The 25,055-nt window shown below is 42.8% G+C and overlaps 1 protein-coding gene across 4 annotated transcripts; it reads right to left on the bottom strand.

Moving 5' to 3' along the window:
• Positions 1-576: 576 nt before the first annotated feature.
• Positions 577-24,258, bottom strand: Vari (MAGUK p55 subfamily member vari). 4 transcript variants are annotated; one of them, XM_076908392.1, is made up of 8 exons: positions 19,546-19,660; positions 15,490-15,605; positions 5,124-5,420; positions 3,811-4,047; positions 2,641-3,115; positions 1,777-2,111; positions 995-1,069; positions 577-837 (listed from the first exon to the last, which is right to left on the bottom strand). In XM_076908392.1, the coding sequence occupies exons 1-8, from the start codon at positions 19,640-19,642 to the stop codon at positions 661-663; spliced, it is 1,809 nt and encodes a 602-aa protein (XP_076764507.1). In that variant the 5' UTR covers positions 19,643-19,660; the 3' UTR covers positions 577-660. The 4 variants fall into 4 exon arrangements, with proteins under 4 accessions (XP_076764507.1, XP_076764508.1, XP_076764506.1 ...); XM_076908391.1 differs by lacking the exon at positions 19,546-19,660 and adding an exon at positions 24,151-24,258 and having other exon boundaries at positions 578-837; XM_076908393.1 differs by lacking the exons at positions 995-1,069; positions 19,546-19,660 and adding an exon at positions 24,151-24,258.
• Positions 24,259-25,055: the final 797 nt, after the last annotated feature.

Genomic DNA, 25,055 nt, shown 5'->3' with positions numbered 1-25,055 from the left:
GGTGAGAGAGGACAATTGTACCAGCGAAGCGTGTCTAATTCACTGCTATTTCCCTATTTGCCTCCTCCTGTATTCTTCTACTGTAACATTCGTGAAACTGTGATGCGTTTGTTTGCGATTTGTGTGCGAAATTTAGCAGGCGAACGGGTTCTCTCGGGGAAACCTAAAACAGAGTAACGTAAATGCTACGATTGTACTTGCTAGAAAAAACCGGCATTGCGACGCCGCGACACCGTTGGCCTTCTTCTTCTGAAGGTGCTCGATGGCGATGGGCTTCAATTCGGGAAGAGGACACCCCGCGTTTGTACGTGGATTATTCGCGAGCTCTTTCCGTCGTCGCTCGAGCCGAGTGCGTCATTCAGCTTAAAGAGTACAGCGTTCGATCGAGACAATATACACAACACATTAAAAAACTCTGTATACACATAGTTACGAACATAAAATTGTTGCTATCGCGCACAACCGTACAAATGCTATAAATACACTCGTAATGACGGTGCGCTCGAGGTCGAGCACGACGAACAAGGCTGGTAACGGTCGTAATCGCGTGTTCTTCTTCAGGCAGTGGCGTTGCAACGATTCGTCCCCTTGCTACGTGTTCCGTTGGGATCGCATTGTCTGAGACCACTCGCTTCGTCGGATACGCGATCTGAATCGCGTCTAGTAGATCCAGTTCACTGGTACCCATTGGTGCTCGGTGGCCAAGGCGTCCAACGCTGCGATCACTTGTCTGAAAGTGTTGTCGAAGTCCTCGTTCACTATCACCAGGTCGATGTACTTCTCGTACGCGCGCTGCAACGCCGCTGACTCCTCTAACGTGGCCTTCAGGTCGTCCTCCTGAGTAACAAGGAACAGATTCGGTTCAATTGCACTTTTTACCAACGACACGGTTAAAATTAAGTGGTTCTGTACAGTGACGACACTACACATCTATGAAGAGACTAGGATAGGGAAAGAGGGACTAAAATAAAATGAGTATGCATGCGATACAAACCTCGTACAACGAAGCGAGGGATTCCAGCGTTCTGGCCCTTCTCGAGCTGTACCTGATGGAACTCTGGCGGTCAAACTAGCAAAGCCAACATCAAATACATAAAAAAGATTAAATAAAGAATACTACGTAGATCGAGGAGAGATGGAATTGGATAAATATATATATATATAAATATTCGATGAATGTATAAAGTGTATAGTATGTACAGATGAATCTTTATGAGAGAAGAATCTCATAGGGAGAAACTAAATCGGTTGTGGATCGTCGCAATCGAGGAGAAAGTGCATGCGGATACATTTACAGTAGCCAAATTATACGCATTTACACGACGAAGGCAAACAGACTGGCAGGCAGGGGTTCGAAAGGCTGCGTCGTAAAAGATTTTGATGGCCAACGTGTGTTTGTTTGAAACGCGGCCTCTGCTACCGACATAATATGTTTCTTCTTTACACAAATTCCGCGGATCGAATTGTTTTCCCGCGAGACGATCCCTTGTCTTCTCATCCGCGAAATTGAGGATATTCTTAGAAAACCAACGTATCGTGGTCCTCGATGACCAGATGTAATTTTCGCGCGAGCAGAATCCAATTTGACAAAACAAATTGTGAAAGCTAACACTTGTCAATGATGCAACATCGATTAACGATTCACCAGCTCGCGTCGTGTCGAAGCAATGTCAAACTATTAATTGAAAACTTTCATTCGTGAAACTGATTGCTCGTGTCGTAAACAAAAACTGACAATCGTTACAGCGGTACAACGCGTGGTAACCGTGTAATTACCGTCAAGTTTCGACTGCTCGTTCCAGTCGATCTCGCCAGATCGTACAGCCATTTCAGTTGCTCCATTCCTGGCGCGGCTATGAAGATTACGTATGGCATAAACTCCGTGCTGTTGTGCAGGATCTTCAGAGCAGCTGGACTGCAGTCCAGAACGCACATTTTTCCGGCTCTGATCAACTCCCGCACGGAGTCCAACTTTGTACCGTACAGATGACCGCCGTGTTCTCCGTATTCGAGGTATCGATGCTCCCTGATGTCAGTTTCCATCGATTCACGGTCCGTGAACCAGTAACTCTTGCCGTCCTCTTCGAGTACTCTTGGCGGTCGTGAAGTAACTGAACAAAGCATCGTTTTTTATTTATATTAATATTACAACACGAGTAAACATTTGCTATCTAACTTTTAATCACGTAAGTGGCATTAGTTCTGCTTCGAGTTATTAAAAAAATTCTTTTAAAGAATTTTAGAAGAAGAAATATTTAATTTTTGAAGAATATATTTGAGAGCAGAATTTTAGAAGAAATATTTAATTTTAGAAGAATATATTTAAGAGCAGAATTTTAGAAGAATATATTTAAGAGCAGAATTTTAGAAGAAATATTTAATTTCAGAAGAATATGTTTAAGAGCAGAATTTTACGAGAGAAATATTTAAGAAGAAAAATATTAGAAAAATTGTTTTCAAAGAATTCAGTATAAAAATATTTATAACATTCGCAATTTTCTCGATTATGAAGGTTCTAAACAGTTAATTCAATCGTTTGCAGTCTTATTACCACTTTGAAGCGTAGAAACTTTCACGAAAACCTCGTAAAGCTCACTTTTCTATCAATTCAACGTCTGTCGCTTTAAACGAGACACTTACAGGGAACAATGGTGCCGAACTTCTCAGAATCGCTGTTAATCAGCCTGTTCTTCAGCGTCCTGCGACCGACACCCCTTGGACCGACCAGAGCCAAGGTTTTACGCTTAAACGGTGGCATCCTGGCCACCTCTTCATACAACAGTAATTCAGCACTGTCGAACTCGCCGTTCGACTTCGACTGGTACATCTTTCTCTTCTTCTTCTTGGAGATTTTGGTCCCGCAGATGCTTATCTTGTGCACGAAGTCTGCTTCTGGCGGGACGAACGCTTTCCTTCGTTCCTCGAGCTCCAACGACGGGATCAAACCAGGTGGACCGAGATCCTCGCCTTCAACTCGTCGTGCCTGCCACCAATTTGGATCTGCTTGGTCCACGATCTGCAGAACGTCTCCCTTTTGGAACGCAAGCCCAATTTCTCTGCAGGGCAGCAGCGTATCTTCCGACGGGTCGTAGTCGAAGAGCGCTCTCATGTAACACTGAAATTTGAACAATCGAAATGAGTGAGAAACAACGAAGAGATGAACATCAGCGTTCGAGCGTTTCTAATTTTACTTGGCAGACTTTTTTCTTCGAAAACTTCGCGGGTAATACTTTTATTTAACCCTATCGTTTCTATTCCCGTTTCTCACGTGGACGTAGAACACACGATGGTCGTCTTCCAACTTCAGTCCCCCATCGCTCGTCGCGTTTCATTTTTAATTCGACACTCAACTACTCTGAGAATCAATACAGCCGCGAGCATGCCGTTCGAGTTTACTCGCAAGTGTTTTTAGGCGAGTCTGGGCTTCCTATTCTCGATTCACCTTATCATTTATTTACACGTGGAACGCACGAGCGAGCACGGGACATAAAGCGCCGTTCTAGAGCTACTGTTCCCAGGCGGCGAATTTTATATTTAGAAGCAGTTTTCAACGGCAGGTGCCACGGTGTCGGTGAAGTTTTATCAACGAGCCAATAAAATCCTACGGTTCGTAATCTCAACGGCGTTAAGAGGTCGCTGGAAACTGTAATTTCTCACGCTTCACGTGTAAACAATTCTCTCCTTACCTTCTCCATTCTAATCGATCAAGAAAGGAATAACGATTTTTAAAAATTTTGTTAATGCGATAGCATTGCCATGCGACTAAAAATGAAAGATACAGGAAGGAACATCAGCTGTTCGCGCACTCACAGTTGATTTCACAGGTCGATTGCCATCAGAGGCGATCCCAGGGGCTAGTTTCAGCGTTAAATTCTCCTTCGACTCTTGAATGGCTTCCTGAAGCTCCTCTGGGGTGCGAACTTCCTTTCCGTTCACCTCGAGGATCACCTCGCCGATTCTGAGGAGCCCCTGTCGAGCAGCTGTGCTTCCGCCCAGGATCCTGGCGATTATTAAGTTCCCAGATTCGTCCACTTGCACTGTCAGACCCTGAAAAATGGATTAGTGAGAATGAACGTGTCTGTTCTCGTTGCACGCGAGTCAGAGATCGTAATTAGCGCGTTTTAAGAGCAATTAGTCATTCTTGTTAAGACCACAGACGATTTTATTTCTCTTTAGACTTTGTCGTTGATTTCTCTAGATTCTGTGTGTTTCTAAATGTTCGAAGTCACTAGTTTTACGTTGTTATTTGCCCAAGCAAAGATGTATTTCTTTTGAGGAGAGAGTGCATAGATGAGTGACATGAAAGATTAAGTATTCGTGTTTATAACTTTGTCTTCATTATCTCTTTTATTTGGTGGTTTGATTGTTTTCTGTCTCTGATCCCGATAGAACGAGCCAGATACTCCGAGAGCGGCCACGTGGCCTGGACTCGGCATTCGCGCGGATAATAAACGTTCCGGAATTATTTACGAACTGTGAGTGGCATTTCCGTCTTTTCTTCGCGCGAGCGTGCTAGGTTCCGGATTCAGTACAGGAATTCTCCCGCGTGACCGAAATGGTAAACCTCTAAAACTGGATCCGCGATCGAGAAAGTCGAGAGGAACTCTGAAGCTAAACATCCTCTCCAACCTCTACAGTTCATCTATTTTTTAATCAATTCATCTATCTCGCTATTCTCAATGTTTCAAATACTCGTATGGAAAGTATAGAAGCGACTGGACTCGTTGGTGACAACGTGTTTTTGGAAAGTCTAGAAGCGACTCGATAGCTCATCCATTTTATCTGTCTCAGTTCATCTATTCTCAAAGTTTCAAAGACTCGTATGGAAAGTATAGAAGCGACTGGACTCGTTGGTGACAACGTGTTTTTGGAAAATCTAGAAGCGACTCGATAGCTCATCCATTTCATCTGTCTCAGTTCATCTATTCTCAAAGTTTCAAAGACTCGTATGGAAAGTCTAGAAGCGACTCGACTTGTCGGTGACAACGTGTTTTTGGAAAGTCTAGAAGCGACTCGATAACTCATCTATTTCATCTGTCTCAGTTCATCTATTCTCAAAGTTTCAAAGACTCGTATGGAAAGTCTAGAAGCGACTCGACTCGTTGGTGACAACGTGTTTTTACCAGAGGTTCGTTAGGTTGCCTTCTAAGGCCAACCATCCTGACAGCCTCTGTCCTCTCGTTGGTGGGCATCGTCGGTAACGGCGGTTCCGGCTTCGATGGCGACTCCTTGCGTTCGACGACCGCGTCGTGCGTCTCCAGAAGCGCCTTGAAGTGCGCGCTGTTCAGCAGTCGTATCAGCTCGCGCGCGTTTTCCTCCCTGGAGAAGCGGTACCCGTGGCACACCTCGTCGACGATGTCACAGACACACGAGCATACCGGTTCCACGTGGGGCGGAGGATCCTCCAGACGCTCCTGGACCTGCAACAGTAACGACCGTTCAGACGCACGGGCTTCTCCTTGGGAACTGGTTTTCAAAAGGGCCCCCTCTTCTGTGGCTTTCGTCCGACTGACTCCAAGGACGACTTTTTCGTCTCCCTAGGATTTCAGATTATATTCTTTACGATATGAAACGTTTTAGAACTTCGTTTCTTTATTTTATGAGACTTTGTTCTTTTTCTTGGAATGTTAACTTCGAGGATCGAGGAAATACTTTCGATTCTAGATCGAATTAGATTGGGCTTTTCTCTTTACGACATAAAACATTTTAGAACTTCATTTCTTCATTTTATGAGGCATTGTTCTTTTTCTTGAAATATTAACATTGAGGATCGAGGAAATACTTTTCATTTTAAATTGGATTGTGTTTTCTTCTTTACAATATGAAACATTTTAGAACTTGATTTCTTGGGAGTTCTTGGGTTGTTCTTTTTCTTGAAATATTAACTTTGAGGATAAAGGAAATCCGTTCAATTCTAAGTTGGATTATGCTTTTTTTTTACATTATGAAACATTTTAGAACTTGATTTCTTGGGAGTTCTTGGGTTGTTCTTTTTCTTGAAATATTAACTTTGAGGATCGAGGAAATTCGTTCAATTCTAAGTTGGATTGTGCTTTTTTTCTTTATGTTATGAAACATTTTAGAACTTGATTTCTTCATTTTATGAAGCATTGCTCTTTTTCTTGGAATATTAAATTATAGGATCAAGGAAATACTTTCAATTCTATATTAGATTGTGCTTTCTTTCTTTACGTTATAAAATATTTTAGAACTTGATTTCTTCATTTTATGAAGCATTCCTCTTTTTCTTGGAATATTAAATTAGAGGATCAAGGAAATACTTTCAATTCTAAGTTGGATTATGCTTTCTTTCTTTACGTTATGAAATATTGTAGAACTTGATTTCTTCATTTTATGAAGCATTGCTATTTTTCTTGGAATATTAAATTCGAGGATCGAGGAAACTCTTTCAATTCTAAATTGGATTGCGTTTCCTTCTTTACGATATGAAACATTTTAGAATTTTCCTTTTTCGAGTTAAGAAATATAATTTTTTATTTCAGAATATTAACTTTGAAGACCAAGGAAATTCTCTAAATTCTAAATTCAATATGAAACAATTAGACGTGACGATAAGCCTCACTTATCTAAGAATTTCAAGATTAACATAATACGTAAGAATTTTATTAATAATCCTTAATCAATACACTATACATGTACAGTGAACGATCGATTGCTATAATTATTCATATCATCTTCTACACTGCACGATATTTCTAATGACGATATCCGCTGGTAGAAACCTCTCGAGCGGATTTATTTAAATCATACGAAATAGGACAGACCCGATACGTGCGCCGTTTTATGCTACTTTCCGAGGTGCGCGTTTGTGTATGACCAAAGCCACAAACAGTGAACGGCTTAGCCGTTGCCAGTTGTGAAAGTCGAAACGGGTTTCCGCATTAAATTCACCGTACGAGGAACCTTGGTCGCTCTTCGTCCCTCTCGCACAGCTCGAGGGAAACGAACACTGTTAACCTACACTTGGATCATTGGTCTGACGGGAAGATTTTCTCTCTCGTAGTAAGCAACCACAAAAAAACGCTGCTAATCTCTGCACGTTGTACGACAAAACATCTACACCCTTTTTCCTCTCGCAATCTTTTCTCTGAACAAACGAAGATTTTCATTATGCACGTTTATTTCGCGTAGCAATGAAATGCCAAGAATTTTTCGCCGATTTATCACCCAGAAGCGTGAAATTCTTATTGTGCAACGATGACCCGGTGTCAACGAGGTTTGATTCGATTAGCGTCGACCACGTAAGGCTGGTGTACTCGAGAACGGACAAGCCGACGTGACGTTACAACAATGAAAGAGTAATTACGAAAGTAGGCCGGTTCCCAGCGTTTCAGCGTCACCTTCGAGAACGTTTGATACCTGAACGCCGCCGCAGAGGTTCACCGTAAGGCGAATTAACGTTCGAACACCTTCTTCAATTATTTCTACCCGAGAAATCCCGTTAAAACTTACAACGAAATCGCACATCTGTTTACGTATCCACTACCACGATTATACAATGAATAAATTATTAACAATTAATAATTTATAGATAGACTAATAGTTTGTTACTGTATCAGCAAGAAAACAGAAGGAAAACGAAGGAAATATCTGTGAGGTTTGTACAGATGCGATCCCAACGGACAGTCAACTGTGAAACAATAACAACGTTTAGAGACTAGGAGTAGAGAGTTGTTAAGTAACAATCGTGATATTTGAATGAATTTAAATTGCAAATTAGTTATTAGTAAGAAGAGAATAAGACGAGAGATTAGCATGTCAGGATTATTACGAGGCAGAATTCAGAAGAATTTCTCTGGACGCGTCACGAGAGTCCAATCCTGAATGTTCGACTATGGAAATCACCTCGCGAAGCCTCGTCGTTTCTTGCGACCGGTATGATTCATCATCGAATCATTCCTCGTCGATGCATGTGCATCGCAGACGCGCGACGCTATTTCCACGTTTCCGTTTCCAGCGCGTCCGAATTGCCGTCAGAGGGGATCAAAAGGATCCAGCCTGCATCGATTTACGTCTACGCGACTTGTAACACGCGACATAAATCAGATCGCGACGTGGGACATCAAAGAACGCGCGTCGAGGCCCGTGTTTTCCTTGACTCGTTGGTAAACACCGCGCGATTTACGAGAGCGAATCGAAAGGTGGATGTCGAGACGCGAGAACCTTCCGAATTACGAAAGATCGAAAGTTACGCGAGATGGCCGTTTATGAATCGAAAAGTTCGTTGAAAGGAAGAACAGACGCTCAGGTATCCCCTCTCACGTCGCAGGATCGTAATTGTCGCGAGCATAAATGTACGTTGCGTTCGAAATGGAAACGACCGTAGAACAGCTGGCGTTCAACGAACGTTGCAACCTGTAATGAACACACCAGCTCTATCGTGACGTCCCTGGAAAATAATGCTCTCACGAAACGAACACGAGGATCGTCGCGCTGGGAGAACAAACAGCGGCTGACTGGTTACGTGCATCGATAAGTACACGTTATTATTAGGCATTACTGCTATACAAACGATTGCACAATAATTCTCCAATTTTTCTGACCATCGCATACCTCTTCAACACTCTGCTCAATAAAATCGCACGATATGTTTCCACGACTTCGACCAATTAAAATAAAAAAAAAGTAAAACCTTACAGAAAGACACTTAGTACACGCGCGATTAAAAAGAACTGTTGAAACCTTAAGATCCACTGGTTTCAGGATGCCCAAAGCGTTCAAGGGTCAGCCGATCGCGCTTTCTCTAAATCTCACGTGTCCGCAGTAGCAACAGCCTTCGACTGCAGACAGCCCACGCGCGTAACCTCCTCCAGACTTCCACATCGTCCCCTTTCAAACAGCGAAATCTCGAATTCGTCCACGATTGCACCAAGTTCGAGGCGCGAAACTTACGCTCGGATGCCTGGAGAAACTTGGAGGCAGAGGTCGCCCGTCTCCGCGAAGCTAGGGACGCCGTTCTCTGGAGAACGTGTCTGCAGCCCGTCCTGGAAGCGACGCGCGTCCGTATCGATCGCAGACGGGGGCGCGCTCGCACGGAGATAAACAATACGCGGGGTAAACGGCCACGACTGGTGCTGACGATGGTCTTCCACGGGGTTGAACACCGCGGGACACAGTGTCGTATGTTGCTTAGGTAAGCGGCGTCGGAAAACTGCCGCGCCTACTGACGTTTCTTTCGTCCCCACCAGACCGGGTAGAGCTCGTTCAGGCTGCCTGAAAACAGGTGGGGGCCCTTCTTCGGGTGGTATGCAACACTCCGCTACGTTCAGCGCAGGGCCGTCTACGCGCGTGCTTCAGACCCCATTCTACTCTGCTCCCAGCAGGCTGATTTGGTTCTCCAAAAACGTCTGAGTAATCCTTTTATTGGACACTCAATCGTGATCTTTTGGTATTTTCAAGATTTATACGATATAAAACTCTTGTGCAAATATAAGTAGCAGCAATGCTTGGTTAATTCGAATTGTTTCTATAGATTCGTTGAACACGGTTCTGTCGTGCTTCATTGGAAGACGGTTAATGATTAAGTGAGCGCAGGATGGCAGTCTTGTGGAACCAGGCAACTGGGTCGCGTTCAATCGTGATCTTTTGGTATTTTGAAGATTTATACGAAAATTCTTGTGTAAATATAAGTAGCAACAATGCTTGGTTAATTTAAATTCTTCTAGGGATTCGTTGAATACGGTTCTGTCGTGCTTCATTGGAAGATGGTTAATGATTAAGTGAGCGCAGGATGGCAGTCTTGTGGAACCAGGCAACTGAGTCGCGTTCTTTTATCGGACATTCAATCGTGATCTTTTGGTATTTTGAAGATTTATAGGAAAACTCTTGTGCAAATATAAGTAGCAGCAATGCTTGGTTAATTCGAATTGTTTCTAGGGATTCGTTGAACACGGTTCTGTCGTGCTTCATTGGGAGACGGTTAATGATTGAGTGAACGCAGGATAGGAGTCTTGTGGAACCAGGCAACTAGGTCGCGAGGCGTTGCTTTGGTACATGGTATTATTATTATCTATGTGGTATCAGAACTTCCGACGCTCCTTTAGTACACGGGAAAATGACACGGTTTAGCTGTTGTGGCGACGTGTAAACGCGAACGTGCCTTGTTACGAGGAATGTTAAGTATCCTAGGTATCTGTCTAGAAAAAGTGGTGGGGTACTACTCGAGCATTCCGATTGCGTACTCTGTTCCATTGCTTCATGATTGTGTACGCGTGCAGTCGTTAACTTTCGTTTGATTCTTGTCCTTGGACACCGTTTTCGTGGCTCATCGAAACTTTCGATGCCATTAGAGTACGTGTCGTTGATCCGACGAGAATTATGCAACTCGGTTGCTGTATATTGGACGAGTATTATAGCTGAGGCAAAAAGCGCTAGCAGTCATCGACACCGATCGGTTTGTCGATCTTGCGACATAGGTAGAACCTTCTCAAGATACCCAGCAATCCGTTACGCGATACAACGGGATCGTATAGCCTCGATGTTAGAGGCAACTATCGCCTGCTAAGATCCGTGCTCAGGCGTAACGAGGATCGAGGAAAATTTAAGTTTCGTGACAGAACTTGCGAGCTTTAGAAGTTATTTTGTTCTATCCAATTTCTAATTCCCAAAACGTGCTTAAATAAATTCATAAAACCACCATTTCCTTCCTAAATGTCAACCAACGAACTTACAAATTACTTCAAAAGTAGTTCAACAGTTAAGACAAGGCTATAAAGCACCCACTGTTGTTTTTTATAAGCACAGTTTTTGATAGACATTCCATTGCTCATTTTCATAAAACCATAAATTTATGGAAATTATTTTCACAAATCCCCCTTTTGCAGTTCGACGTCAGAACTCATCACAAAACGTGCTTAAATAAATTCATAAAACCACCATTTCCTTCCTAAATGTCAACCAACGAAATTACAAATTGCTTCAAAAGTAGTTTAAGAGTTAAGACAAGGCTATATAGCACCCACTGTTATTTTTTATAAGCACAGTTTTTGATAGACACTCCATTGCTCATCTTCATAAAACCATAAATTTATGGAAAGTATTTCCACAAATCCCCCCTTTTCCAGTTCGACGTCAGAACTCATCAGGTCATTGTCGATCGTGAAGGGACATGGTATTACGCGCGGTCAACTACGCTCCTGTCACTTACACGCGCGCGCGTGCACAACAACGTTTCGCGATTACAAAGCTGGTTGAAATTACATCGCGAGGGGCGCACGCGGCGCGATTTCAGCGAGCGGACGCGAGCGATGACTCGCGGCGACTCTGACCCGGGCCAATTGACCGGGTCGCGGCCGAGGTCGCGGCCAATTGCCTCGGATATCAGAGAAGTCGCGGCCCACGATTTCTCGACGGACGACACACGGGTTTATTCACGATCCTCCCCTGGTCCCAGCGGTGACTTCCTGCGCGCCGCTGGCGCACGACCGGCTGATTCACGGCTGCGCGCGCCCGCTTCTTTCTTGCGCGGGAAGCGGCTTTGTTCTCCAGCTGGACACTCGCGGTTTCCGCTCGCTCCGCGGAAGCCCGCCCGCCAGAAGGTTTTCAAAGGTGGTCGCCTCCAAGGTGGATGAAAAAGAAGAGGAGAGGAATCATTTTGTGACGCGTTGGTTGGTATTAAAGGGAAAGGATCGCGTGGGAATTTATCGTTTGGTTAAGGGTATGATAAAGGAAGAACAGAGAATGGTTGTTGTGGTTTCTTGTAGCGATCAGATTCGTTCATATTTGGACCATTTATTTTGAAAGTGGTGCAAGTCCACTTTTTTTTTGTTTTGAGAAAATTGAATGGTAGCAGATCTGACAATTGAAAAATATGGATCAATTATGTGAAGTCTGGGAACGTTTATACTAATTTATCAATATGTAATTTGATTATATAAATTTCTTTTAGGCGAATTTAACTAAAATAATTTGCATACATTTTCATAATTAGTCAATTGTAAATATCATTTAATTTCAATTTTGAAATAACAAATATCACTTAAAATATATCTCATATTAATCGAATTTTGTTTATAAATAATAACAAGAAATAAAATAGGATTAGCATTTTTTATTGCGAATGTTAATTATATTTATATATTGTTAAACTTAACGCAAGATATTGATATTGTTAATTATTTATGGTCTTCATGTGGCAGTGTTTTGAAATATTCATGCTGCTGCATATCCTTATATTTTTCGAATGTAATAAATACTAACTAAATACTAACTAGTTATAAACAAAAAGTTTACACTAAATTAAGCATAAATTACTTCACATCTCATTTTTTTTAAAAAAGGACTTGCATCACTTTCAAAATAAACGGTCAATTTATTAAACATGCTGAATAATAGCAATGGTTATAAAATCGTCATCAAACAATTTTTTAATATCTCGCATTGTTAGTTAATTTTCCAAAATCTGATGATCGATTTTCACGGTCGTTCGCGGATGTCAAGACCTGTCAATTTTCTCATCCTTCGAAACTCAATTCTGTTTCAAACGATCAAAGTTCTCGCTAGAAATTTTTTTCCTGAGACGTCTTCTTCTCAACGACGTCTCGCGTCATTAGTCAACCAATTTTCCACGGCTGGTGGCCGATTTTCACGGTCGTTGGCAGCTGTTTTCCTCAAAGAAACGAGGGATACCCGCTTGTCAACGATCCCCATTGTTCGCGTCGAGTCAAGCCGGAAACGGACACCGGTTTCTCAACGACTTTTCGACACCGACTTCTACCTGGCGAGCTCGAGGAACGGGATGGAATGCGGGGACGGCAGGTGCGCCGTTGTACGTGTGAACGAGCCCTAATGTCCCACGAAGAAGCCAGAACTGCGTGCAGCCGATCGGGACAAGATAATTCGAATCGTTCTCGACGAGCCAACCATCTTCGCGAGTCTCACGCTTGACGATTTTAAACAGCGAGCCTCTTTCGAATATTTTTAGCGGTCTAAAGTCGAGATTCTTTTCTCTCGTGGTTCCAAGAATTTTCAAAATTATGCGCGCCCATCCAGTTGGACCATCTCCAAAAGAAACCACTCGAAGACTCTAATGCAATCAGGACTGCTCCGCGGAATATTCGATTTTCTATTTACTCATCCATTCGTGGTGCCACTGTGCGATTCTACCATGGATATTTAAATATTCTCAGCAAAAATAAGTAAAATATTGTACGTAATATGGATTTTCTATTTACTTATCCATTCGTGTATAATTGTACCATGGACGTTTGAATATTCTCAGCAAAAATAAGTCAAATATTGTACGTAATATGGACAAGAGGCATTTTTCGTTTGAATTGAGGAGAAAAAAGAAAGTAGATAAAAATAGAGACACATTGATGTTAATAACAATGCATTTAATGCAATAATTGTGTTACAAGTGCGAAGAACGTCAGATGTTTATCGAGAATCGTGAAAATTAATAACCGCGGGTTGTAAATGCTCGAGAGAGTGGTCGAGCGAGGCTGGCGATGGAAACATTCGCAAGACGAACGTAGAAACTCGAGGCGCCAAGAAAAATACCCGCAGACACATTGTTCGACTCGTCCACCGTAATTGTTACGCAGTGGGGCAAGGATCGAAGGAAGAGCGACGCGTGAGTCGCGTCTCGTCGACGTATTCACGACTACCGATCGTGTAATAACGTTTTCTTCAACTGTCTCTCTCTCCTTTACGTAAAATCTATGTCGTGACCGAAATAATGTGGGCGTTTCACGAAGTCGTGATGCAAGCTTTGGAAAAAACGCACGATCACTGGTTCGTGGCCTGACAACGCGTTTTTGGGACCCTGCAGCGAATTCTATTGAAATCCTTCGCATTTACGCGTGAAGCGTTTCGTCAATTTCGAAAAGATTGGTAAAAGAATCGTATTGTTACGAAAAGAGCGAGCGCTTTGATCGTTCGATGGACTTCTGCGCCAGAAACGAAGCTTTTAGCGAGCGTCCAAGCGTGCAATAGCTGAAGAATTAGGAAACGAATGTACTAATGGAAAACGAGCTTTTAGAGGCTCGATGCTAAGTAAGGTTCGAGATGAAAGAGGGGTGGGTTGATTGATATCGGTAGACGGATGAATAGTTGGATACAATAGGCCATAAATTAGAATTTTTCTAACTGTTGTGGATACATATGTACAGATAGCATTGTGGAGGATAATGTACAATAGAAAGTGTTTCCAACTAAGGACAGAAAACATTGTAATGGCATAAGAAATCGAAACTAAAAGTGGAGAAAGACAGATGGCTGAGATAGCAGTCATGTACAGTGTAGTATAATTTCGATTGCGAGACCACGTCACTGTAAACTCGAGTTAATTAGTACAACAAAGAGTAAATGCATAAAAGAATCGATGAGAAATTGAACAAGCTTGATGAATCGAATCGATGTTCTAAAATTGAGTATCCACGTTGTTTCCAATTAAGGACAGAAAGCATTGTAATGGCATAAGAAACTGAAACTGAAAGTGGAGAAAGACAGATGGCTAAGATAGCAGTCATGTACAGTTTAGTACAATTTCGATTGCGAAACCACGTCACTGTAAACTCGAGTTAATTAGTATAACAACAAATATATGCACAAAAGAATCGATGAGAAATTGAAGAAGCTTGACGAATCGAATCGACGTTCTAAAATTGAGTATCCACGTTCGAAAAATTGTAGACGCGAATGATCAGAGCTAACGAAAAGGCAGACAAGAGAACAGTTCCGTCTAGTCTCTCCTATTTTTAAGAACGAGCCATGAAACCAATCCCAGACGTGTCTGGGCCGCGTAAGAAACGGGTTCAACGACACGAGCGATTTTTACCGATCGTGGCTCACGGTTGGCCACGGTTACGTACCTCGTTCCACGACGATGAAGTAGCGCGTCTCGAGTTCCACGGACAGTCGCGTAAACGAGCGTCCAGCTCTCGTAAAACCCTCGCAGCCTGTATAGTAAACACGTGGCGCGTGCATGTGCCTCGAAGCCATCGCTCGTAACGCGCATGACCGAGCTACGCTGTCGTTTATCTCGCTTCTGTCAAAAATAATCGCGTCGAACGATAATCGTAATTAATTCGAGTCGATGCAAACGACGGGCTTAATTGCGAGCTGGTCGAAACGATAACGAACGATCGATTGTCGCGCGTCACGGTTACACCAGCGACCAATCTCCTTTCATTGGCGAGACACACCAACTATTTCAAATCTCCCGCACTCGATATTCCGCAAAGTCCCGCATAATCTGAAATGTCACTTCCTCTGTCGCGGTTAACCTTAGAATCGATGGAACTTAAACGTTCTCAGTGGGTACGTATCTATTCTAATTAATTAATAATCTAATAAGCATCTGTTAAAAAATAATGAACCTCGAAGAGTTTCAAGAAAGTGTCGCGAAACTGTTCTCGAGGAAACGGAGACGTTTAATGGTTTGAGTAGACGCAAAATGGTAGAACGATGATGCAACGCAGCAGGCAGAGATGAAGATTAGCGTGTGGAAAACGTTGGTTGACTCACCTTCACCAGAGACGTGACCACAGGGCTGTCCAGGAGGCCCTTGAGGAACAGCAGGTCCGTGTCGTCGGCCACCTTGCCCAGCTCCTCGAGATTGTCGCGTACGTGCATGAAGGCGGCTGGAACAGTGACCAGGCACTTTTTCATAACACCCGTGGCGGCTGCTCGGACGTGCGCGAAGGGCAACGACACTACGAACGCGGCACGAGAACTACCACCGTGGCAGAGGGTGTAAAAGAGCGACGTGAGGGGTTGCCGGGTGTGGCCACGCGCCGGATCAATATTGGGACAGCCACAGGTGGCCAGAGTCGTAGCCACGCGACATTTTCGGTGGTGAAACAGGAAAAGGCGGCAAGCGCAGCGAACGATTAAAAGAGCACTTCTCGGTTTTAAGCTTCTTAATGAGTAAGATCTAAGATTTTATGCGATGCGATGTAGATTCTGAGATTTACGTTTCAAGGTAAGGAAGTTCTATAGTTCTGTGCAAAGCGATGAGCTACTGATGGAGCTACTGAGTTCTGCATTTCAAATGAAGTAAGTTGTAGTGCTCGATGCAACGCGATGAGGCTTCTTGGTTCTACGTTTCAAAGTAAGGAAGTTCTATAGTTCTATGCGAAGCAATGAGCTACTGATGGAGCTACTGAGTTCTACATTTCATACGAAATAAGTTGTAACGCTTTATGCAACGCGATGATGCTTCTCGGTTCTACGTTTCAAAGTAAGGAAGTTCTGTAGTTCTATGCAACGCGATGGCGTTTCTGTGTCTATGCTTAATAGTAAGATCTAAAGTTTGTATGCAAAGCAATGGAGCTACTGGGTTCTGAGTTCTACATTTCAAACGAAGTAAGTTCTAGTGCTTGATGCAACCCAATGATGCTTCTCTGTTGTACGTTTCAAAGTAAGGAAGTTCTATAGTTTTCTATGCAACGCGATGGCGCTTCTGTGTCTATGCTTGATAGTAAGTTAGATCTAAAGTTTCTATGCAAAGCGATGGAGCTACTGTGTTCTACATTTCAAACGAAATAAATTCTAACGCTCGATGCAACGCGATGATGCTTCTCGGTTCTACGTTTCAAAGTAAGGAAGTTCTATAGTTCTGTGCAAAGCGATGAGCTACTGATGGAGCTACTGAGTCCTACATTTCAAACGAAATAAGTTGTAGCACTCTATGCAGCGTGATGATGCTTCTCGGTTCTACGTTTCAAAGTAAGGAAGTTCTATAGTTCTATGCAACGCGATGGCGCTTCTGTGTCTATGCTTTCATAAAAAATAAGTTTTTTTCATACAAAATAAGTTGTAACGCTCTATGCAACGCGATGGTGCTTCTCTGTCTATGCTCAATAGTAAGTAAGATCTAACGTTTCTATGCAAAGCGATGGAGCTACTGGATTCTACATTTCAAACGAAATAAGTTGTAGCACTCTATGCGGCGTGATGATGCTTCTTGGTTCTACGTTTCAAAGTAAGGAAGTTTTATAGTTTTATACAACGCAATAGCGCTTCTCAGATCTACGTTTCAAAATAAGAAACATCTAATGTTCTATGCAAAGCGATGGCGTTTTTCAGTTCTAAGTTGCATAGTAAGTATGTTCTAAAGTTTTATGTAACGCGATGTAGATTCTCTGTTCTACGATTCAAAGTACTTGCTTGGCGGTGGTTTTTAAATGGTGATTAATAAACTTGTTTATTTCAGCGTTGCGATTAACCTGGGAATTATCGATTGCAAAAAGTGAATCTTTCGTTGATGGTCTTCGAGAAGCTATGAAAAGTTGGCTGATAAGGTGGCTTTGGGTACTTAGTAGTTACTCGTGTGCAAATTTAACAAGTATTCATTATTGTTGCGTTAAGAAATGTTGGAAATTGACTCTTAAACCATGGAAATATATAAAATTGCACTCTTGCAGAGAAAGTGTCGCTATTTAAAAATTTGGTGAAAGGCAGTTTTGGGTATTTAAATATTTACTTACGTGCAAACTTGACAGCTATTAATTATTATTGCATTGAAAAATTTTGAAAATTTGCCTCTCAACTATGTAAATGCATACAATTACACTCTTGCAAAAAAGTGTTTTTAAATAACGACACGTATTATTGTGTAAAATAGAATAATAAATAGCACCGCGAAATAAATATTACAAATTGTTATTTAAAAATTTGTAATATTTGTTTCGCGGTGCTATTTATTATTCTTACAAATTTTTAAATAACAATTTGTAATATTTATTTCGCGATTATTATTCTATTTTACACAATAATACGTGTCGTTATTTAAAAACACTTTTTTGCAAGAGTGTAATTGTATGCATTTACATAGTTGAGAGGCATATTTTCAAAATTGCTACTTATTATTCTATTTTACACGGTAATGCATTATGTTCTCATACTTAAAATATTGCTACATCTATTCACAAAGCTGAACAATATTTTTCAATTACTTCGACGATAATAGAAGAACATATCGCGAGGTAAACTATCTTTCTTCACTTTCCATTGTGAACTCGACTCCACATCAAGATTTCATTAAATTCACCCTTCATAAATACCAGATCGAATACCAAATTCAAGATCAAACATAGATACTCGATGGAAGACTCACATTTACGGAGCAGGTGGCCCAATTAATTGGAAGTCGAGGAGCACTTAACCGACCCCCACTTTTCGAACGACGCGATATCCATTTTAATCAACGAGAAATCAAAGGGTACCGTACAAATACCGTTTGTGTTCAAGAGCAACCTGGAGCAAGCTCAAGGACTAAAAGAATCAACCTACCGCTAACAAGAGCCCACCAGCTGGTGTCAATTAACATTGAATCCGTTCGGAAGTGCTAAAACTAATTAGACCCGTAGCCAGGTTTTGTTCTACTTCTTCACTCTCGTTCGACCTTATTTTCTCGAGTCATTTTTAAACGCCAACATGTTTGCCTGAATGCATCTGTTCGACGGATGTGTCGTCGAATTAATTACAGGGATACACGTTGATATTTTATGACGTTTAATTATAAAAGATAGAACGATTCTCTCGCCTTCGAGTAGCTCTTACAAATGACTGACAGACACTCGAACGCTTGGGAAATTGATGCTTTTGAAAAATTTGCGCTGGGAAAATTGCAGCTTTTTATGCTGTAAACGCTTGGAAAACTGATGTTTTTGATACTGTGAGCGTTTGGATAATTTGGGCTTGGAAAACTGGAGCTTTTTATACTGTAAGCGCTTGAAAAATTGGTGCTCTTGATATTATAAGCGTTTGGAACGTTTTGCGCTGGGAAAACTTACGTTTTTGATACTGTAAGCGCTTGGAAAATTGGTAGTTTTGATACTGCAAGCGCTTGGAAAATTGGTGCTTCTGGTACTGTAAGCGTTTGGGAAATTCGCGCTTGGAAAACTTGCGTTTTTGATACTGTAAGCGCTGGAAAATTGGTGCTTTTTTTTAATTATAAAAGATAGAACGATTCTCTCGTCTTCGAGTAGCTCTTACGAATGACTGACAGACACTCGAACGCGATGATAAGCCATGTCGACAACGGAACGATCGCATGATATATGCATGCGAGCAGTTATAGAAAGCCGGCTGTGCATGCAGCCGCACTGCATATAGCGATCACGTTGGTATCGTCTTTCCAGAACGCCTCGACCCATTTCTCTGGTTCAGAGGTGATCGAAGAACTTTTCAAACCGAACTGACCGCGTCTAGAACAAAATTAATCGTGTCCAATGTTGTCAGCAATAGAAAACCTTTGATAGAACTTCGATACAGATGCGTTCGATTTTTGCATCACTCGCAGAGTTCATTTAAATCGATCGATATCGTCTGCAAGTCGCGAGAGAAGAAGCGAGGACATCACAGTGCCGAGAGATCCATCGAGGACCGGAAGGCATCGCGTAAACACGAGAAGATAATATTTGAACAGGGTCAGCGCGCTTCTGAGTTTGATCTTGGGCTCTCGTTTCGAAAAATGGGAAATGCATTCGTGGAACGTGTTCGTTTCACAGCCCCTCTGAATATTTTCCAACGAAACATCAAACATAAAACGATTTCCAATTAAATTCGCGACTTTACCATTTTCTATGTGATACTCTTTGGTTCCATTGACAGCGTCGATGCTGGCCAGCAATCGTCGGTCTTCGATTTTCTCCTTCCTCCCGAAGAATACCATTTTAACGGTTCTTATTATACAAGAGAGACTCGATAAAATCCCTCGATACAAACTGTTCACATTCCCACTGTTCTTCTCTTCAGGTCTTCTCCAGATTCCCTCCCATTTTCCTAAGCACGTCCAGCATACGCGTCTGATCAGACACGACTGCTCCACTCCTTCGCACAGCGTTCTGTCACGGAACAAAAACAACGAGTTCGCCGCTCACTAAACTCGATCCTGACTTTCCAATGAAGCGAACACGGTTTCCAGCGTCTCAGCCAGGTTTTCTTCTCGACGCCTGTGCCAGCAGGTAGAGCGGCCCTTTCAGTAGCTGGAACCGATGTGCGTCGCAGATGACAGGATTTTTTTCCACAGAGGAGCACGGGTCCGTGGCACGGGAACGCGTCGCGGTGAATGGAAACGCTGTGTTACACCTGCAGGTGCCTTGGGTCCCGACTGGGGGACTGAAAGCGACACCCCGTGGATGCGACGGGACACAACGGAGCTACGCGGCTACCCATGCATCGCGTGGTGTTCCTCCTCTTGCGTCACAGGAAGTCGTTTCTGCTTTTTAAGGCCGTTGCGAGGGCACTGCGAGGTCCTTGTTTTTGTCTGCGATGTGGATACTTGAAGGTGATTCTTTAGTGACTGGTAACTTCGTTCGTCTTCCTTCTTTTTTAATTGTTTGTATTGTTCTGCGAGATTTTTACGAGATAATTGTTCAGTTTTGTTTCTTTAATGGAACGTCGAGGCGTTGGATCCGAGGCAAGCTGTTTTCCTTTGTCGAGACCTTTGCCTCGAGTGCAGAGTATTTCTGTGCTCTCCTTTCAGAATTCTCATAATTGGTGTTGAACGGTTACGCAACGAGTTCTTCAAGTTATTCGAGCATCTTTCAGACCAAGCTCCCACTGTTGTGATCGAAAACAAATCCAGAATAGCAGAGGATGGCAGGATTTACAGTCTCATTTGAGGCGTAACCTGGCAGATATCGTTTGTAACACCGAATCTCGCCGCTGGTCGATCGAATTTCATAGATCCATAGATCTCCACTCGATTACCGCGGGACTAGACTGCGTCGCTGACGCGTAATCCGTTCGATCGATCGATTTACTCGCCCCGCGAGGGGATTACGGAACGATCTAAAAACAGAAGTGGCGGTGAAACGTGCACACTGTGTCTGGCAACTTGGCGATTTTCGTCGCGAACGCGTGCTGTCGTCGCCGACGAACGATCGAAACTGGCCTGTCCGCGAGAGATTTCGTCGAGACGACGACGAATCAAAGGGAAGAGGAGAGCTATTCTTATTTTTCCAGACAGCTCGTAGAGGGCGAACAAGAGGGAAGAGCGCGTTGGAAACGTAAGCCACCCACTGGCCAACAACAACTGCACGCGAGTACGCGAGGCTTCTGACGAAGGGTCCAGAAACGAACCAGCTGGTTTCCGTAGGAGGGGCCTAGAGGAGGTACTGGCGAACAAAACGAAAGAAAAGCGGTCCTTCGTTTACGAAAACTCGTTCTATGACGTTGCGCCTCGACGTCATCCGACCTGTTGGTCCCTTCGCGATGTTTTCAAATATTCTTGGAACAGAGGTGGCAGCTTTTTTTTATGAAGGAGTATTTCTTAAGAGTGTTTTGTTTAACTCTTTGGCTATGATGGACTTTGAGACGCATCAGTGGTATAGCATATGGTGAGAATTCGTTCGCGATGTATATTGTGAGTGGTGAAATTTTTTGTGATTAAAACAGAGAAACCATATTATTCAGTTCTTTCTATTTTGCTTTGTTGCATTGCAATTTTTTTTTAAGTGACTTTCAGTGCTCCTACTATTAAAAGTGCAAGATTTCTAAGCGCCATTAGACGTCTACAGTATCATATGCGCAAGCTTTCTAATTAAAAACTTTCTAAGCGCAAGCTTCCTAAGTGCAAGCTTCCTAAGCGCAAACTTCCTAAGCGAGAGCTTTCTAAGCGCAAGCTTCCTAAATGCAAGCTTCTTAAGCGCAAACTTTCTGAATACGAGCCTTTTAAGCGCGAGTTTTCTAAGCGCGAGCTTTCTAAGCGCGATCTTTCTAAGCGCGAGCTTCCTAAGCGCAAGCTTCCTAAGCGAGAGCTTTCTAAGCGCAAGCTCTCTAAACGCAAGCTTCTTAAGCACAAACTTTCTGAGCACGAGCCTTCTAAGCGCGAGTTTTCTAAGCGCGAGATTTCTAAGCGCGAGCTCCCTAAGCAAGAGCTTTCTAAGCGCAAGCTCTCTAAACGCAAGCTTCTTAAGCACAAACTTTCTGAGCACGAGCCTTCTAAGCGCGAGTTTTCTAAGCGCGAGATTTCTAAGCGCGAACTCCCTAAGCGAGAGCTTACTAAGCGCGAGACTCCCTAAGCGCACTTTCTGAGCGCAAGTTTTCTAAGCGCGAGCTTTCTAAGTGCGAGCTTCCTAAACGCAAGCTTTGCAAGTGTAAGCTTTCTAAGCGTGAGCTTTTCAAGCGCAAGCTTCCTAAGCGCAAGCTTCCTAATCACAAGCTTTCTAAGCGCAAGCTTTCAAGCGTCTACAAAACCACAAGCGCAAATATTCTAAACGCCTCTACACACCAACAGTAGTCAAAAGACTAAATTCTTCATTTTGCCAAGTACTATGTCCCCTTCATTAACCTTCTACTCTAATGGAATTTAGATTGCTCAAAGCATTTTCCAATCACTTTTTATATGTTTTCATTTTCCCACTGATCGTGTCAAAGGCATGCAGAATTGCTCGAGTTAATTGAGTGTCGATTAAACGGATGTATCGTTAACAGTTTCTCGACGCCGCACGTTGATCGTGGAAGTCGCGATTTTTATTGTCGTTTATTTAGTTCCAGCCAGAAAAAACATACACCTTCCGGAGATTTTAAGCCGATCCTCGAAGACGCTCTTCCCTCAACGACCTCGTCGTTTCGGGGATTCGAAACTGTTTCTTATCAAGGTGATCGTAAAAGTCGGACAAGACTCAACTGTTCCATAGTAAAAGTCTAAGAACGACGGATGATAAAAGGCGTATAAAATGGTGAAACGAAAAACATCCAACGCTGCATCTCAGTGTCCAACGATTGCGTGATCTGTCATAAATCTCTCGGCAATAAAGTCCACGAAATTAAAAAAAAAATCTTGCTCAAACGGAACAACAAGTATACGATTCCGTGGAAATCTTAAAGCCTGTTTCCTAAAAAGTGGCTGTAAAATTGCAAACACCATAAACGCTGTTATGAAGAAAGTAACGACGTTGTGGAGAAACAATTCCGCGAAAGAGAATAATTTCCAGGAACGCTTAAGAAAAAATGAGTCTCGAAAACGGAATTCTAGGAACGCTTTTTCGAAACGCGATCGAGATGAATAAAGAATTGATAAAATTGAAATTCATATGGACTAATGGTTTCGTGATAACGTAACGATGAACGGAATTAGTGGTTCTTCAAGGTCTACTGGCGGTACGACGGTTTTTGTAATAGACACTATCGATCGTTCGAGTTTTCCTCTCAAGAGCACGTGCATTAATATCGATCGCCCCTTTGTTAGAGCTTCTTCGTGACGCTGTCGATTCCATTTAATTCCAAAGACGCGGACAATTATCGCAATTAAAATTGCTAGTAAAAGTTTGAACTACACACATAACTGTTTTTACGAGAAAAGAAATCTAGATCCAATTATTTTTTCAAGTTTAACGTCAAAGGTGTTATTCGTAAGGGTTTCGAGTAAAATGTTATCGTTATGGACGTGAATATTTCAATTGCAAGTCCCTTGTGGAACTACACACATAACTGTTTTTACGAGAAAAGAAATGTAGATTCAATTATTTCTTCAAGTTTAACGTCAAGAGTGTTATTCGTAAGGGTTTCGAGTAAAATGTTATCGTTATGGACGTGAATATTTCAATTGCAAGTCCCTTGTGGAACTACACACATAACTGTTTTTACGAGAAAAGAAATCTAGGTCCAATTATTTTTTCAAGTTTAACGTCAAAGGTGTTATTCGTAAGGGTTTCGAGTAAAATGTTATCGTTATGGACGTGAATATTTCAATTACAAGTCCCTTGTGGCGACACGTGTCTACCACCATGCTGAAACCGAAGCGTAAGCCAGCACCGTAGGTGCTTCCATAGAAATCACGTTAAATTTAACAGGATAACAGGCCACCTCGCGTCAGAGGGGAAACAATCTTCGAAGAGTCGTATAAACAGCGCTCGTGGAGAACGAAAAGTCAGTGAATGTAAAATTAACCGGTTGAGTGAATGAACTGATCGCGCTCGATCAAATTTCCATCGAACTCGCGCGATACGAGGATCTACTTCAAACTGCAAATACAATAATCCCTCAGAAAAATGAGAACTCGTATATTCCATAATATTCAAACAAAAAAGAGAAGAAATTCTAAACTTCAAAGTTGAATTTAAATTCAAATCCCAAATTAGAGATCGACGAAGTCCACTTCCTAGTCAACTACGTTCTCCAACTACTTTCGATCGCTCGATCGATCCAAGCAACCACCGCTGCGAGCCAACTCACCGGAAGTGGACTTCAGATGAGGCAGCTCCTTTCTGGGGATGATCGAGGGCAGCTTGGAACACCCGCAGATGTCCTCGATGTCCATCATCGACTTGCTGTTCTTCATCCTCTCTGTCTCCGCGAGCGTAACTCCAATTGGTATCAGGAAGTCATCATGGATCCCAGCCTCGACCTCCTCGATGGCAGGGTGGCGCGTCCGGTTGCCTGAATCCCCGATCGATCGACGACCTTCTCATGCTCGCTCGTAATTTCGTCCCTCGCGAGCGAACTCTCCCGCGCTGTGTCCTAAGCGCGCGATCGATCTCCAGCTTTTTGACGCGCGATCAAAATGGCAGTCGAGGATCTGAGGATCTATTCATAGACCAGAGGCGACGAGAACGATGGCGTGTGCGAGGAGAACGAACGCGGAAGACCGCAACGGGACCTGTAAGCCCGCGCTCTGCTCGTGTCCGTACTTATAGCATGCGAGCGCGGGGGTGGGTTTTTGCACCCTCTCCGTCTCTCTCTCTCTCTCTCTATCAGCGATCACTGTCCTCTTCTCTCGTGGTGGGCGATTTCGCGACTCGTGGCAACGGGCGCCGCGTGCGTTCGGATCGATCGATAGCGAACGCGCCCGTTAAAGGGCAAAAGTATTCAGGATTATAGCGACGAGGAACTGGGACGGGTTTTAGGGCCGATTAGGGTTAATTCTCGTGAGAATTTTCTGCTTTTTGATCGATGAAATTGAGTCTTTCGTTAGTTTTGCGTTGGAAGGGTTGCTGCGTAATTTATTGAACAGGTCAAAGTCGCCTCTCTTTAGGGATGAATATCGTAAAGTCTGTTAAGACATTGGTAAACAACGATGGATTTTTTATTCTTGTCATCAGTATTGATTGACGTGGTTTATTGCGATTCGATGTGTAAGA

Source organism: Xylocopa sonorina, chromosome 18, assembly GCF_050948175.1.
Source record: "Xylocopa sonorina isolate GNS202 chromosome 18, iyXylSono1_principal, whole genome shotgun sequence".
Classification (NCBI taxonomy): domain Eukaryota; kingdom Metazoa; phylum Arthropoda; class Insecta; order Hymenoptera; family Apidae; genus Xylocopa; species Xylocopa sonorina.
This window is presented reverse-complemented; position numbering and strand designations above follow the sequence as displayed.

What these genes read in the sequence shown, in the direction of transcription:
- Vari (XM_076908391.1), bottom strand. Translation starts at nt 24,256, where the DNA reads ATGAAGAACAGCAAGTCGATGATGGACATCGAGGACATCTGCGGGTGT. An exon ending in TGGTCACGTCTCTGGTGAAG is followed by an intron (nt 5,421 to 15,489) that starts GTGAGTCAACCA and finishes TTACTGTTGCAG; the next exon opens with GTCCAGGAGCGTCTGGAGGA. An exon ending in CCCTCGCTTCGTTGTACGAG is followed by an intron (nt 838 to 994) that starts GTTTGTATCGCA and finishes CTTGTTACTCAG; the next exon opens with GAGGACGACCTGAAGGCCAC.